At 39.9% G+C, this 14,827-nt stretch overlaps 1 protein-coding gene across 5 annotated transcripts in view; it reads left to right on the top strand.

Annotated features, from left to right (window-relative positions):
* sh3pxd2aa (SH3 and PX domains 2Aa) overlaps positions 1-6,886 on the top strand; it is a 96,352-nt gene extending 89,466 nt beyond the window's left edge. For all 5 annotated transcript variants that reach the window (XM_058640277.1, XM_058640278.1, XM_058640281.1 and 2 more), the window contains 2 exons: positions 1,006-1,125; positions 1,363-6,886. In XM_058640277.1, coding sequence (XP_058496260.1) covers positions 1,006-1,125; positions 1,363-3,369 — 2,127 coding nt within the window. In that variant the 3' untranslated portion in view covers positions 3,370-6,886. The remainder of the gene's footprint in view (positions 1-1,005; positions 1,126-1,362) is intronic.
* Positions 6,887-14,827: the final 7,941 nt, after the last annotated feature.

Below are 14,827 nucleotides of genomic sequence, written 5' to 3'. Positions count from 1 at the left end.
ACATGTGAGCAAAGAATCCCATCCATGGATAGTATATAAAAGTAAACATTCTCCCAGTCAGGAGGTGGAGGCCAGCATAGAAGCCAAAAGTAGGAGTCATACTTGAAGCAATGAGGCAGTATTTTAAAGTGAGAGTTCTGATTTTTAAAAATGGTGGTTATAAGAGGCAATGATGCATAATCAGTGCTAAGCATGAGACACAGAAGATCGCTCTCAGTGAAAACATGACTACTTAAAGGGATCTATGTTATCTTAAAAAAAAACTTACCATTACACAGTGTTTGTGTGTAATTACCAACAAAACCTGTGACTTTACATTAAGGCACACAGGACTTGTTGATCCACTGCTGCCTCCATCAGTAACTTCAAATCTATAATTTATTAATCATCCGTTTACTCAAGTAAGAGAAGGCTGTCTATTGGTGAGAAAATGTGGTGATCATATCTAGTAGATGCTGTCACAGATTTAGGTGGACCTGCAGTGGATGAGCTCTCAGTCAGACGCACCCTCATCTAAGCTCAAAAACCAGTGGGTGATGTCACCAAGTGTTAACTCCCACCTTACTGTGAGAGTTGGCACAGCACCCATTAGGGTGTCAGCATTATTTGTTTGCGTCTTTTGCCTTCAAAACTGTATAAATTCTTCGAGGGTTCACTTGCACACAGTTTTTAACGGAACTCAGCAGGTAGGTTGCTCCAAACATCGTGAAGAACTAACCACAGGATTTAATCCACTATCTTAAATCTTTCCGTCTCTTCACTGGATGATGAGATCAGGCCTCTTTGAGAGCCATACCACCACATCCAGAAACTCAATGTTATAATACTGCAATGGAGAAGTATCTGCTTGTATTTTTCAGCATTAAGGACATTATTAATCCTAATAATCGTCACAACTCATTTTGAAATGACTGACAACGTCTGCAGTCTCAGTCATGCACAATATAACACAATCTAAACAATGATGTCAGTGGTTCACCTCTCTTCTCCTCCTCTACTGTACAGGGATTCCAGTTACCTAAGCCACCAGAGCCCCCTGCTGTGGAAGCAGAGTATTACACTATAGCAGATTTCCAGTCCTCCATCTCTGATGGCATCAGTTTTCGGGGAGGACAAAAGGCTGACGTAAGATGTTACATCTCTATTGCTGCTGCGAAGAGGAGACAGTCACTCCTCTCTGAATTTGTGAAAATGTGAAAACAGCAATATAGATTCATTCAGCGTTGTATAGTATAATAGTAATAGTAATGATGATTTTTTTAATTATTTTATACTGCTCTGAATTATCATGTCTCATCAGATTTTAATAACAAACACACAAGTTCACATCCTGTTTGTTTGTTTCTTTTAACCCTTGTGCAGGTGATAGAGAAGAACCCCGGAGGCTGGTGGTATGTGCAGATTGGAGAGAAGGAGGGCTGGGCCCCTTGTTCATATATCGACAAACGCAAGAAACCCAACGTCAGCCGTCGAACAAGCACGCTGACCAGGCCCAAAGTCCCACCGCCAGCTCCTCCTGTTAAAAAGCAAGATTCTGACGAGGCTCCTTCTTCTGCTAATTCTGCCTCCAAAGTTTCAGAGCCACCTAGCAGACCAGTGTATGAGGAACCTGAATATGATATTCCTGCGATTGGCTGTGAAGGTGAGTCTGATACAGATTTGCTGAAGGATGTGAAGATGAGTAGTGTGGTCAGCGACAAGTACCACAGCTCCCCTCCTTCCTGCAAAGCCTCCCCTCCTCTTTCTAAGGCGTCTCCTGCGTTCACCCATCGGAGAGCTCCCTTTAGGTCTGTAGAGGAGGTTGGTAAAGAAGAGTGTATTTACGAGAATGATGGCTTCAGACCAAGCGGTGGAGGTGAACGAACCTCAGCCAAAGTATCCAGTGAGCCCAACTCCCCAAAGATTTATCACTCATCCACAGTCCCACGAAAACCCTCTGGATCGTCACATTTTGGCGAAAGGCCCATGAAGACTATGACCCCCGAGATGAAACGTAGAAGTCAGACCCTGGGCAGACACATAGATATCAGCCTTAGGTCCCATGACAACAGCCCCCTTTCTTCCTCTGATGAATTGAGCAGAGGCCCCAAGAAAAGCACTGCTTTCACCCGGGATGTGGAGCAGAGGATAGGACAAAGCCCCTCCACCAGGCCCAAGCCTTCTGTCAGACCCAAACCCCTTCTAACCAAATCAGAGCCCCAGAGTCCTGAGAGGATGGACATCGGTTCCTTGAGACGTCAGCTGAGGCCAACAAGTCAGTATCGTCACGGACTCAAAGCGTCTCGTGGGGACGACTCTGAAACTGCTTCTGTTATCTCATCAGAGGACTCCATGTGTTCACACAGCACATCAGATCTCTCCTCTGTGTACTCTAAAGGGAGTCGTGTTGACTCAGATGTGGAAGGCCCCACTCTATATCGCTCTGTGGACACCTACAAGAAAGTTCAGGACTCTGAGATCAGCTTTCCAGCTGGTGTGGAAGTCGAGGTTCTGGAGAAGCAGGGTAGTGGTTGGTGGTACGTCCGCTGGGGCATGGAGGAGGGCTGGGCTCCATCCTACTACCTGGAACCTGTTAGACAAGTAGTTAATGCTGGTGGGATGGACTCAGATGGACGTAAGAATAGTGGGAGTAAGTCCAATAGCCTGGAGAAAAACGAGCAGCATGTTTTAGCCCAAAACAATATCAATATTCAAGGTCCGACACAACAGCAGCATCAAGGCCTGAGTAGGAACACGCCACCAATTCCTTCAAAGCCTCCTGGTGGCTTCTCAAAGCCCTCAGGGATGGTTAACGGAGGAGTGCGAATGAGGAATGGAGTACGCCAGGTGGCTGTGAGGCCTCAGTCAGTATTTGTGACTACATCACAGCCAGCCAAGGATGGGCACTACATGACAGGGTCTTTGAGGAGAAATGAATCACTCAGTAGAAGTGATCACTATTGTTCCGGTTCCGCCACTCTTGGTGTCCGCCGAAATGCCTCCTTTAGCACTGTGCGGCCACATGTAGTTGTCGAAAGTCAGACAAGGCCTGCAGAACGCTCCAGCCTGGGGTCCTCGGGGAGTGCATTTAGTTCAAGCAATGCCCAGGACGCCCTTAGCAGAGCTAACCACCGTAATGGCATCCCTGTGTCCACAGTCCGACCCAAGCCCATAGAGAAGAGTCAACTGATCCATAATAACCTGGGCAGAGATGTGTATGTGTCCATCGCTGACTATCGTGGTGATGAGGAGACTATGGGTTTCACTGAGGGCACCTGTCTGGAAGTATTAGAGAGAAACCCTAATGGATGGTGGTACTGCCAGGTGCAGGACAGCCTGCTCCCCCGCAAGGGTTGGGTCCCATCCAACTACCTAGAGCGGAAAAAGTAGAACCAACGCCACATCCTTCCCTTCATCCCGTCACCCTGTTTTGGATGTCTCCAAGGACACAGGTGGTATCGTTCCTCAAGAATGTTACCCATGATCTCCTGTAAGCAATATGCTCTTCATAATGTACATTTATGTTCATTTAATGTACATTTATGATGTATGTAAAAAGAATGATGTTTTAATCCAATAAGGAAGGACACTTTTAGTGCTGGTTTACTAAAATGTATACAAAGACAAGTGTTAAGATTTTAAATATTTTGGCTGCAAGTGAGAGACATTGGCATTGGTCGCCCTTAAGTGAGGACATTGTCTTTAAGATATGACATGATATGAATGAGAGTGATGACTTCTAAAAGAGGTTTTCTCCTGCCCAACACTGACTATGATGGCTAATAAGTGCCTTTTGTATTTGATTACCACAAAGGAGGTTTTAAATAGTGGATGGCAAAACATGAAATCATCCAAATCTCTTAAAGAGTGCCATAAGCCTATGAACACCACCAATAGTACTCCCATGACCTCTTGTAAGAGCTACACTACAGAGTGAAAACAAAGTGCAAAGTTTCAGTCTACAGTGGTGACATTGGTCCAAAAACAACAGCGAAGAAAGAAAATCAGATCAAGAAACCTGCTCTACCAGAGAAAGCATTTGTTTTAAGCAGCTACAACTAAAACATTTCTGTCTCATTGTTAGTATTTTGGTTGTTGCTGAGTGCCTTCCTTAGAGAAATATTTCTGCTTTCTTGTGACATCTGTTTTCCAACAACAGCCTAGAAATGGAAGTCAAGCTTAGTCACAGATCCTCAACTTCCCCCAAAATGTGATCAAACCAAAGAAAAATAACCATTTCATTAGCGCTGCCTTTTTTTTTTTTTTTTTTAACCCCCATTCTATTCTTCTATTCTTTATGGCACAAAACAGGGTTTCTGAATTGTAAACAAACTTTTAACCATTGTTACCTGGAAGCACTTGATATAATTACTCAAATATTAAACCAATGTAATCTATACAAACCCAAATCTGAACTAAAATGTCATTTAAAGATGCAACAACAATCTTGTTTCAAAGGTTTCATTCATATATTTTAATGTTATATTCAGAAAACACCTCAACTTGAATAAATTATTGTCATAAGTGTCATCTAAAAATGTGAAATTCTGAGCTGATTTCCACCTTTTCGACATTCACATGGCTGATGTTCAAGACCGCTGAAATACATTTTCTAATGAAAGCTGCTGAACACGAAGTGTGGAGGATTTTTCTGCTGGTCAGTATGATGTTAAACAAAGGACGATTGCAGTTATCTGTTGTCACCAAATTCAGTTTGTCTGTGTCTGTTGCTCACGTCGTGATCACACAGTGACAATACTGAGGAATGAAGTGGTTGAGTTTTGTGAGTTAGTGCACTTTAAAGTTTGTTTTATGGTGCATTAATGTGAAGGTGCAGTCAATACTCAGCATATTTATTTCATTTCTTTGTGATTATTTAATGTCTATTTGTTTTGTTTCTCACCTCAGGTGAGAGGCACAACTCTCAGTCTCTTTGAGTAGCATTGGGGAAATGGAGACCTCTTGTGGGATTATGTAGGTACTACAACATGATTTCTATCCAACCCACGAGGTTTAGTTGTTAGCCGTCAAACCTCAGTGCAATAAGAAATGCACTGCTGGTCAGTGAGTCTCCTCAAAACTGTGCAGAAATGAATCCCAGTGCAGCTAAACATAGTTTTTTTTTTACTTAGTATATTTTTAATTTTATTTAATTTTTTATTTTATCGGGGAATAATTTATTTATATTTTTGAAAATCTAGAGAACTTTTACGTTTTCTCTGTGTGCTGTGTGCTGCAGCTTTAGCAAACCACTTCCTTCATCTTTATTGTGCTTTACATAATGCCTGATTATTTTAGGTGTATTTATTATGATTATTTTTTATATATTTAACAGTCACCTCATCAACCCATTTCAAATATGACTTAACATTTTACACAGGTGATTATTTTCAAACAAAAATAATCAGAGGTCAGTAACATAATGTTGCTGACTCGTTCATAGATATCACTAAATTGTAAATGTAATCTACATGAATGTAGAAGGACTTCATAAATAATGAAATAAAGAATCAGTGGATATTGTCTGGACGAAGGCATTATGTAAATGTGTTGAATCACTTTTGGCATTTTCTTCAGCACATATTATTTCATATCACTGTTTTTGGATTGAGATTAAAGAGGGAATGGTTCTGTGTTGATCACACATTTATATGTGTAACATCTATCTCTCTTTATTATTTATGCTTGTATTTTGTTTCTTCTTATTTCCTCTTTATGCCATTGTTTTGTTGTCGAATTCTGAGAGAAATTGCAATAGATTCAATTTTAAAAAGACGCATTATGTGTCCACTGAGAGGAAAACGTCTAAAAGAAAAGTGTGGACAATGACGGGTGTTTGTGTAATTCCCAGTCAAACTGCCAGTCATGAACTTTCCCCATCATTTAAAGTCATGGCTCTGAAAGCAACTGGAAAGTCATGGGACCAAAGCAGCCATATATGTGACACTTGATTATCTCCTGATGTGACGGACTAAATATCACAGGATTCTCTGCTCCCCCTGTCTGGGATCAGCAGTGGACACTGATGTGTGAACGACACGACAGAAACCCACTGAGGGACACTGAGAGTCAGTGCAGCTCTGAGCTGTCACATTTGTGCCTGAATGGAGTTGTTGATAGTTTCTTGTTTTTGTATTGTTGTTTTCTTCTCTTCTCTTCTTTTTTTTAACGTGTGCGTGTCTCTGTGTGCACCCTCTCTCTCCACTCATGCAGGTGCCTCTCTTGACATTTACCCACACACACACACACACACACACACACACACACTCTTGTCACACTAAGTCAGACACTTTCCTCCCCATCACCACAGCAAAGGTGACATTTGAGAGACCTGGTGGTAAACAAGAGGTTGGGAAGGAGATGATGAACACTTCTCTTGGCCATTTCACTTCAATCCATCTACTTCCAGGGTGTATGCCACAATTATTGGGGGGGAAAAAAGCTATTTGTCTCTTTGCTGAGCTTTAGCAGGCCTTATCCAAGTGCTACAGGTGATTATTGTCATTGTGCTAAAGAATACAGTGCGTACAGGCCAATACAGCTCCTATGTTTTGATGGATTGTCGACTTTTTAACATGTGACTTACAGATTCTAAAGGTGATGTTAATGTGTGGAGACAGATCGTTTTTAGGTACAGCGTGCATCTTATGCTGAGAACATACTGTACATGCATTTCCTGTTTCCAGAGGGAGACGGGAGATTGATGGTGATGTTAGAGACATGTCAGACAGCACGTTGATCATTCATATTTTTACCACTTTAAGCTCCACAGGGAGCCAATCCCAGCTGGCACAGGGCTAAAGGCAGGGTACACCCTGGACGGGTCATCGGTCCATCACATACAGAGATAAACAACCATTCATCTCACATTCACACCGATGGGCAATTTAGAGTCCCCACTTAACCTAATCTGAGAACTCAAGAGAGAACCCAGGCACACAGAATGGCCCCCAGTTGAACCGTGATCCAAACTGTTGACCTCCTTGCTGTGAGGCCACAATGCTAGCCACTGTACTGCCACATGGGGGGGTGGGCACACTAATTGTCTCAAAATATTTCAGTGGTTTATCCACAGATCTGCCTCACGGTAACACAACGTCTGCACTGTAGTAAGAACACAAATGATTTCATAAAGCAGCAGACAGTAAGAGTATTGCTGATATTCTTCATTTCACTTCACTCTTCTTGTGCAGTGACTCTGATCAGCGTGTGGTCGACAGTGATGGACACAACTTAAGGCTGCCCACTGTTCCTTTAAGAAGCACAACCTGTCATTTTCAAACAACATGTTAATTTGCTTGCGTAAAAAAAAAATACTGGCTGTTTAATTTCATGCTAGTTTGCCACGAGTGCGACTCTCAGCCACATTTCCTGAAGAAAAATCTGATTTACGATGCGGTACGTTTATCCTGTCTTAGCTTCACTGCCCTTAAACGTGCCGGTGCAGCCACATGGCACAGCAGAAACAGACACAGAGTGATGATTAAGAGGAAACATAATGAGTCTCCCTCATGTTCAGGTTCCACGACACCTTTACTCATGTTAGCCCATGCGGCGTTTATATTTGAATGTCAGGTGTGAAGCACTTACAACTTATTTTCTGCCCCAGGTTCATTCTCTTTGTCTCATACTTATTATTCTCTCCGCTCTCGCCACATATATCTGTCTCTCTCTTTCCTCGACACAGCCCGGTCTATTCCCAGAGAAGTGATTGAGGTGTTTTAGCTTGTTTTGCATGCGATGCGTGGCTCTGTTTGTCCGCGACCAGATGGATTGTTTGCAGGTGTGTTTAGGAGGAGAGGTGTTAGAGGTCATGGAGGAGGTTTGCAGGGAGACAGAAGATGGATCAGGTGGTGGATTTTAGAAGACAAGGGTGAGAGTGAGGTGAGAGGATGCCGGGACTGATGCAAGAGCAAAACTAAAAAAAAAAAACATAATTCCCTCCAATAAGCAGTCGGCCTGTGTTAACACAACTGCTTTACGGAGCTTTTTGGAAAAACCCGAGACATAATGAGCTGTGAGAGCTCATTTCTCCAAACTGTTAAAATTCAGTGTCTGAAGCTGCTTTGAGCTCACAACGAGCTCACGCTACACATTCGACCATAGGGGACAAGACAAGAACATTGCTTGGCAAACGTTCCTTTCACTAGTGCAATATTGCCAGAAATGTACCTTTAGATGATCGGAAAAGGGTAGAAAGAGAATGAAATGAAAAGGAGGGACAAAGTTGAACCATTTTTACCAGATGCCCAATATTATGCAATTTTACCACGAGAATTAGCTTTTTATTCATGGGTGAAAATGGGATTATTGTGCCGACAATTGTTGAAGAATTGTACTTTTCCTGTATCGTAGTACTGAGAGGGTACAACTTTAAGGGTTGGTGAATTATACTTAATTTGGTACAGTTTGATAATGCACAAAAATTGACTTTTACTAACGGTCTTTCCAAATGTTACAGCTCCAGTGACAACATTTGTCCCCTTCTATTTCTCAGTGTGTACAGTGGCTTCTGTCCATAGAAACTTCACAGCTGATCCTACGTCTAGTTTTAAGCTTCTCGTACAGTCGGTGTCTTCATTTATTTTATTTTTTATTGGAATAGGAAAAGGTTCATGGTGTGCCTTATTCCTTTGTTTTTTATGAGGGGTGCAGCGCAGGTTTTGAAGGGTTTGTTCTTATGTGATGAAACAAGCTTTCATTCATCATGGAAAGTCAACAGCACTCAGCTAAGGTTTGATGAGAGAGTCAGAGTTAGTGTGTGTGAGCAGGTGAGAGGTTGCATTTGTATGTTTTTTGTTTTAATTAATATCTAGTTTTTGTTTAAGTGCGAGAGAAGAAAGAAAATGATGCTGAGTGAAGCTGTGGGGATTCCTCTCGAGGCATGTGAATTAGGGAAGGCTGCTTATCTATGTCATTGTGAAAACTTGAAGTACCAGCGGGGGAATCAGCAGGAGGATTCCCCCGCTCAGAGGAGGCTGTGTTGAGGAATGAGATGTGCCGCCGTGTCTCTGTGACTCCTTTTGTTTGTCTGCACTTCTAATTAGCACAACAGCACATGAATAGTAACCTAAACCAGTCGGATGATATTCTTCCTTCGTCCTGCCTCTCCTGTGCTCCCTTAGCATAGCCATATTTCCACAGTGAAGGCCAGCTGTCAGCTGAGTGATGGATGTGATGGATGCTGAGTGACAGCTGATTTATGAGAAGGCCGAGCTTCTTTTTTTAGCCTGGATGTTGAATTCATAGAATTGTGTTTGACACCAACACCCTGCTGTGGGACGCAGTGTGCCAAAGAAACTTGGAATTCCAGCGCTGTCAAGCTCATGGTCGGTAAATTCTGACAAAAGAAAAACAGTTAACCAGCATGACCACACCATGAAACACACAAACTACCGCAGGCCTCGCGTTGGACCAAAGGAGGTGCTATTCTTATTTCTTTATTTCTCTGTTTCTTTTGACCATTGTTCTTATGCAAAATGTGTTTTATCTCATTGCTTTCAAAAGATATGAGACGGCAAATGAGGCCTCATAAATAAACCATAAACCAAGCAGCCATGAGTCATTCTGGCCACAGACTCACACACACAAACACACACACGCGCGCCACTCTGTGACGGAGACTCCGTGCATGTGTGCGTTCCTTTGGAAAACATTTTCTTACCTACAGCTTCATTTGGACAAAGTCTTGTTTCTTTTGTTTTTGTATCTTGTACATGTTTACATTGCATCTCACATTGCCCAAAAGAGAAACAGTATTAAATGTATTATCTTTGTTGTTTTAAAATGACTCCTTTTCATTTGTGTCTTGCAGCCGGTCACAGTATGTGCGCCTGCACATCAGATAACACCCCCCCCCCCCCACCTCCCTTTCCCCCCACTAATGCTATTTCCAGACAATGTGAGAAAATAATATTACAGATGGAGACATTTGTCTTTATTCACTGTATTTTGTGTGGGCCAGATGAAGTGAGTTTGGATGAGGAGGAGGAGGAGGAGCAGTGAGCGCCTGCTCATAAACAGCCAGGGATGAGTTATGGGGGAGCAGCGTGAGGAGGTTGAGAGTGACGGATGAAGATGAACGAGCTCTCAGTGTTCCAGTTCCTCACTCAGCAGCAGAGGCAACACTTTGTTCTCCCCTCTATGTAAATATGTGTGAAGAGATTCATCACTTGCTCCTTAAGTTTTACAGGTCGAATTACTGTATGAGAGGAATTATGGAAAGAGATGATCATTAATGAAAGAGATGATTTGCCTGAAAGCAATTAATACATTCAGGACAATTTACAAAACACTCTAATAGAATATAGGCTCTTACATGCATTTGTTGACTTACGCCAGTGGTTCGTTAAGTCTGGGTCAAGACCCAAATATGGATTTAGTTAAGATTTATGTATGTATATAATTTAAATGACATGCACATGAATAAAGTTTTAATTTTGGAAATTATTTAAATCAAACAGATGTTACAGATACGGCTGTAAATGAATCTGCACATTACGAACACATTTGCTCTTGACATGACTGATACTGTGAGGAATATAGAAAGAACGTTTGGGAAACATCGACTTACACAATGAACTAATGGCGCCATAAATTTCATTTACAACCGCATCTGTAACATCTAATATCATTTTGTATTGGTAAATAAATCATTTCCAAGAGAGGTTTGCTAAATGAATAATAACTTCATTTTACTGTGATTTAAAACATAGGCACGTACATCTTAACAATTCATGAATTAAAGTCATTTGCATGAATGAGCCAAAGCTTTTACAGTCTGATAACAAAAAAACACTGAGAAACTGTTTTTACATTGTGATTTGAAAAATGAAAGAAGGAGAAAATCATGCATAGACATAAACAAATATGCATGCACATCTAACACACACCAGCTGTATATAGCTTACTATATCCAACACACTTGAAACAAGTCAATTTATTAGTGCCTGCTGCTACAAGGCATACTAGCCAGAACTCCCTAGAATGCATTGCAGCGCAAACATCTCTTGTTAGTGCCTGCTGCAAGAGAGAACCTAGAGTTCTCACTAGTATGCATTGCAGCGCAAGCATCTATTGTAATCGTACTTGGCTCATATTCTGTTTGATATTATTAGTGCCTGCTGCTGCAAGGCATACTAGTGAGAACCTAGAGTTCTCAGTAGATGAAGGCAGTGAGAAGCGAGTGACAGACAGGGCATCAGTTATGGAATTAGATTTGTTCCAAAAGAAAGAAACAAAAATAGGAGAGAACATAAAACTAATTTCTTATAGTTTATAACTTATAACTTGCAATCAAATAATTTGTCAAATAGTGTAAATTACTAACATTATTTTGTTTACGGTTCCCTCTGCTTCTCTCTCTCAGCTCAGACTTTTGCGCTGTCTCTCGGCTTTGCGGTCTCTCTGCTGCTCTCTCTCGTTGGCGCTCCCTGATTTTTTGTTTGCAGTTTTGGCACAAACCTCTCGGGTGGGCAGGGTTTTTCAGCAGAGCGTCTCCATTGGCTAATTAGTTTTTGACTGACATGGATCAGTAGGCTCAGTGTCCCGGAAGTTACGTGAGGGTAGCAAAGGGCATAGACTTATGGCACATTTCCACCGGCTCTACTTGCCTCGCCTTAACAATCCTAAAAACATAGGTTAATCTCCAACAACTACCAGGGATACCTCTATATTTAACAGGAGTCTTTTAAAAAAATCACGTCCAAAATCACTCAAAAAAGTCATAGTATAGTATGTCCTCCAAAACCGGTCAAAAAAGTCATACTATAGTATGTCGTCCAAAATCACTCAAAAAAGTCATAGTATAGTATGTCCTCCAAAACCGGTCAAAAAAGTCATACTATAGTATGTAGTCCAAAATCGGTCAAAAAAGTCATAGTATAGTATGTCATCCAAAATCACTCAAAAAAGTCATAGTATAGTATGTCGTCCAAAATCACTCAAAAAAGTCATAGTATAGTATGTCGTCCAAAATCACTCAAAAACATCACAGTATAGTATGTCGTCCAAGATCACCCAAAAAAGTCATAGTATAGTATGTCGTCCAAAATCACTCAAAAAAGTCATACTATAGTTTGTCATCCAAAATCACTCAAAAAAGTCATAGTATAGTATGTCGTCCAAAATCGGTATAAAAAGTAATACGATAGCATGTCTTCCAAAATCGCTCAAAAAAGTCATAGTATAGTATGTCATCCAAAATCACTCAAAAAAGTCATAGTATAGTATGTCCTCCAAAACCGGTCAAAAAAGTCATACTATAGTATGTCATCCAAAATCACTCAATAAAGTCATAGTATAGTATTTCGCCCAAAATCAGATAAAAAAGTCATAGTATAGTATGTTGTCCAAAACCAGTCAAAAAAGTCATAGTATAGTATGTCATCCAAAATCACTTAAAAAAGTCATAGTATAGTTTGTCGTCCAAAATCAGATAAAAAAGTCATAGTATAGTATGTCGTCCAAAATCAGATAAAAAAGTCATAGTATAGTATGTCATCCAAAATCACTCAAAAAAGTCAAGGTATAGTATGTCGTCCAAAATCACTCAAAAAAGTCTTACTATAGTATGTCATCCAAAATCACTCAAAAAAGTCATAGTATAGGATGTCCTCCAAAATCGGTCCAAAAAGTCATAGTATAGTATGTCGTCCACAATCACTCAAAAAAGTCATAGTATAGTATGTTGTCCAAAATCACTCAAAAAAGTCATAGTATAGTATGTCATCCAAAATCAGTCAAAAAGGTCATAGTATAGTATGTCGTCCAAAATCGGTCAAAAAAGTCATACCATAGTATGTCATCCAAAATCACTCAAAAAAGTCATAGTTTAGTATGTCTTCCAAAATTACACAAATAAATGTGTGACAGAGAGACCCTGTTCTAACCAGGACTTGAACCCGGGTCTTTTTTCTTAAAGGTGAGATTCTTAACCACTACACTAACCTTGGGACCTGTTAAAGAGCATGTTGTCCCAAAAGACTTAAAATGTCATAGTATAGTATGTCATCCAAAATCACTCAAAAAAGTCATACTATAGTATGTCATCCAAAATCACTCAAAAAAGTCATAGTATAGTATGTCGTCCAAAATCGGTCAAAAAAGTCATAGTATAGTATGTCGTCCAAAATCACTCAAAAAAGTCATAGTATAGTATGTCCTCCAAAACCGGTCAAAAAAGTCATACTATAGTATGTAGTCCAAAATCGGTCAAAAAAGTCATAGTATAGTATGTCATCCAAAATCACTCAAAAAAGTCATAGTATAGTATGTCATCCAAAATCACTCAAAAAAGTCATAGTATAGTATGTCGTCCAAAATCACTCAAAAACATCATAGTATAGTATGTCGTCCAAGATCACCCAAAAAGGTCATAGTATAGTATGTCCTCCAAAATCGGTCCAAAAAGTCATAGTATAGTATGTCGTCCAAAATCGGTCCAAAAAGTCATAGTATAGTATGTCGTCCAAAATCAGTCAAAAAAGTCATAGTATAGTATGTCGTCCAAAATCAGTCAAAAAGGTCATAGTATAGTATGTCGTCCAAAATCGGTCAAAAAAGTCATACTATAGTATGTCATCCAAAATCACTCAAAAAAGTCATGGTATAGTATGTCGTCCAAAATCGGTCAAAAAAGTCATAGTATAGTATGTTGTCCAAAATCACTCAAAAAAGTCATAGTATAGTATGTCGTCCAAAATCACTATGTCGTCCAAAATCACTCAAAAAAGTCATAGTATAGTATGTCGTCCAAAATCGGTCAAAAAAGTCATAGTATAGTATGTCGTCCAAAATCACTCAAAAAAGTCATAGTATAGTATGTCGTCCAAAATCGGTCAAAAAAGTCATACTTTAGTATGTCATCCAAAATCGGTCAAAAAAGTCATAGTATAGTATGTCATCCAAAATCACTCAAAAAAGTCATAGTTTAGTATGTCTTCCAAAATTACACAAATAAATGTGTGACAGAGAGACCCTGTTCTAACCAGGACTCGAACCCGGGTCTTTTTTCTTAAAGGTGAGATTCTTAACCACTACACTAACCTTGGGACCTGTTAAAGAGCATGTTGTCCCAAAAGACTTAAAACGTCATAGTATAGTATGTCATCCAAAATCACTCAAAAACATCATAGTATAGTATGTCATCCAAAATCACTCAAAAACATCATAGTATAGTATGTCATCCAAAATCACTCAAAAACATCATAGTATAGTATGTCATCCAAAATCACTCAAAAAAGTCATAGTATAGTATGTCATCCAAAATCACTCAAAAAGTCATCTTATAACATGTCGTCCAAAATCAATCAAAAAAGTCATAGTATAGTATGTCGTTCAAAATCGGTCAAAAAAGTCATAGTATAGTATGTCGTCCAAAATCGGTCAAAAAAGTCATAGTATAGTATGTCGTCCAAAATCGGTCAAAAAAGTCATAGTATAGTATGTCGTCCAAAATCGGTCAAAAAAGTCATACTATAGTTTGTCATCCAAAATCACTCAAAAAAGTCATAGTATAGTATGTCGTCCAAAATCGGTCAAAAAGGTCATACTATAGTATGTCGTCCAAAATCACTCAAAAAAGTCATAGTATAGTATGTCGTCCAAAATCGGTCAAGAAGTCATACTTTAGTATGTCATCCAAAATCGGTCAAAAAAGTCATAGTATAGTATGTCCTCCAAAATCGGTCCAAAAAGTCATAGTATAGTATGTCGTCCAAAATCACTCAAAAAAGTCATAGTATAGTATGTCGTCCAAAATCACTCAAAAAAGTCATAGTATAGTATGTCGTCCAAAATCACTCAAAAAAGTCATAGTATAGTATGTCGTCCAAAATCGGTCAAAAAA

This window comes from Solea solea, chromosome 10, assembly GCF_958295425.1.
Source record: "Solea solea chromosome 10, fSolSol10.1, whole genome shotgun sequence".
Classification (NCBI taxonomy): Eukaryota; Metazoa; Chordata; class Actinopteri; order Pleuronectiformes; family Soleidae; genus Solea; species Solea solea.
This window is presented reverse-complemented; position numbering and strand designations above follow the sequence as displayed.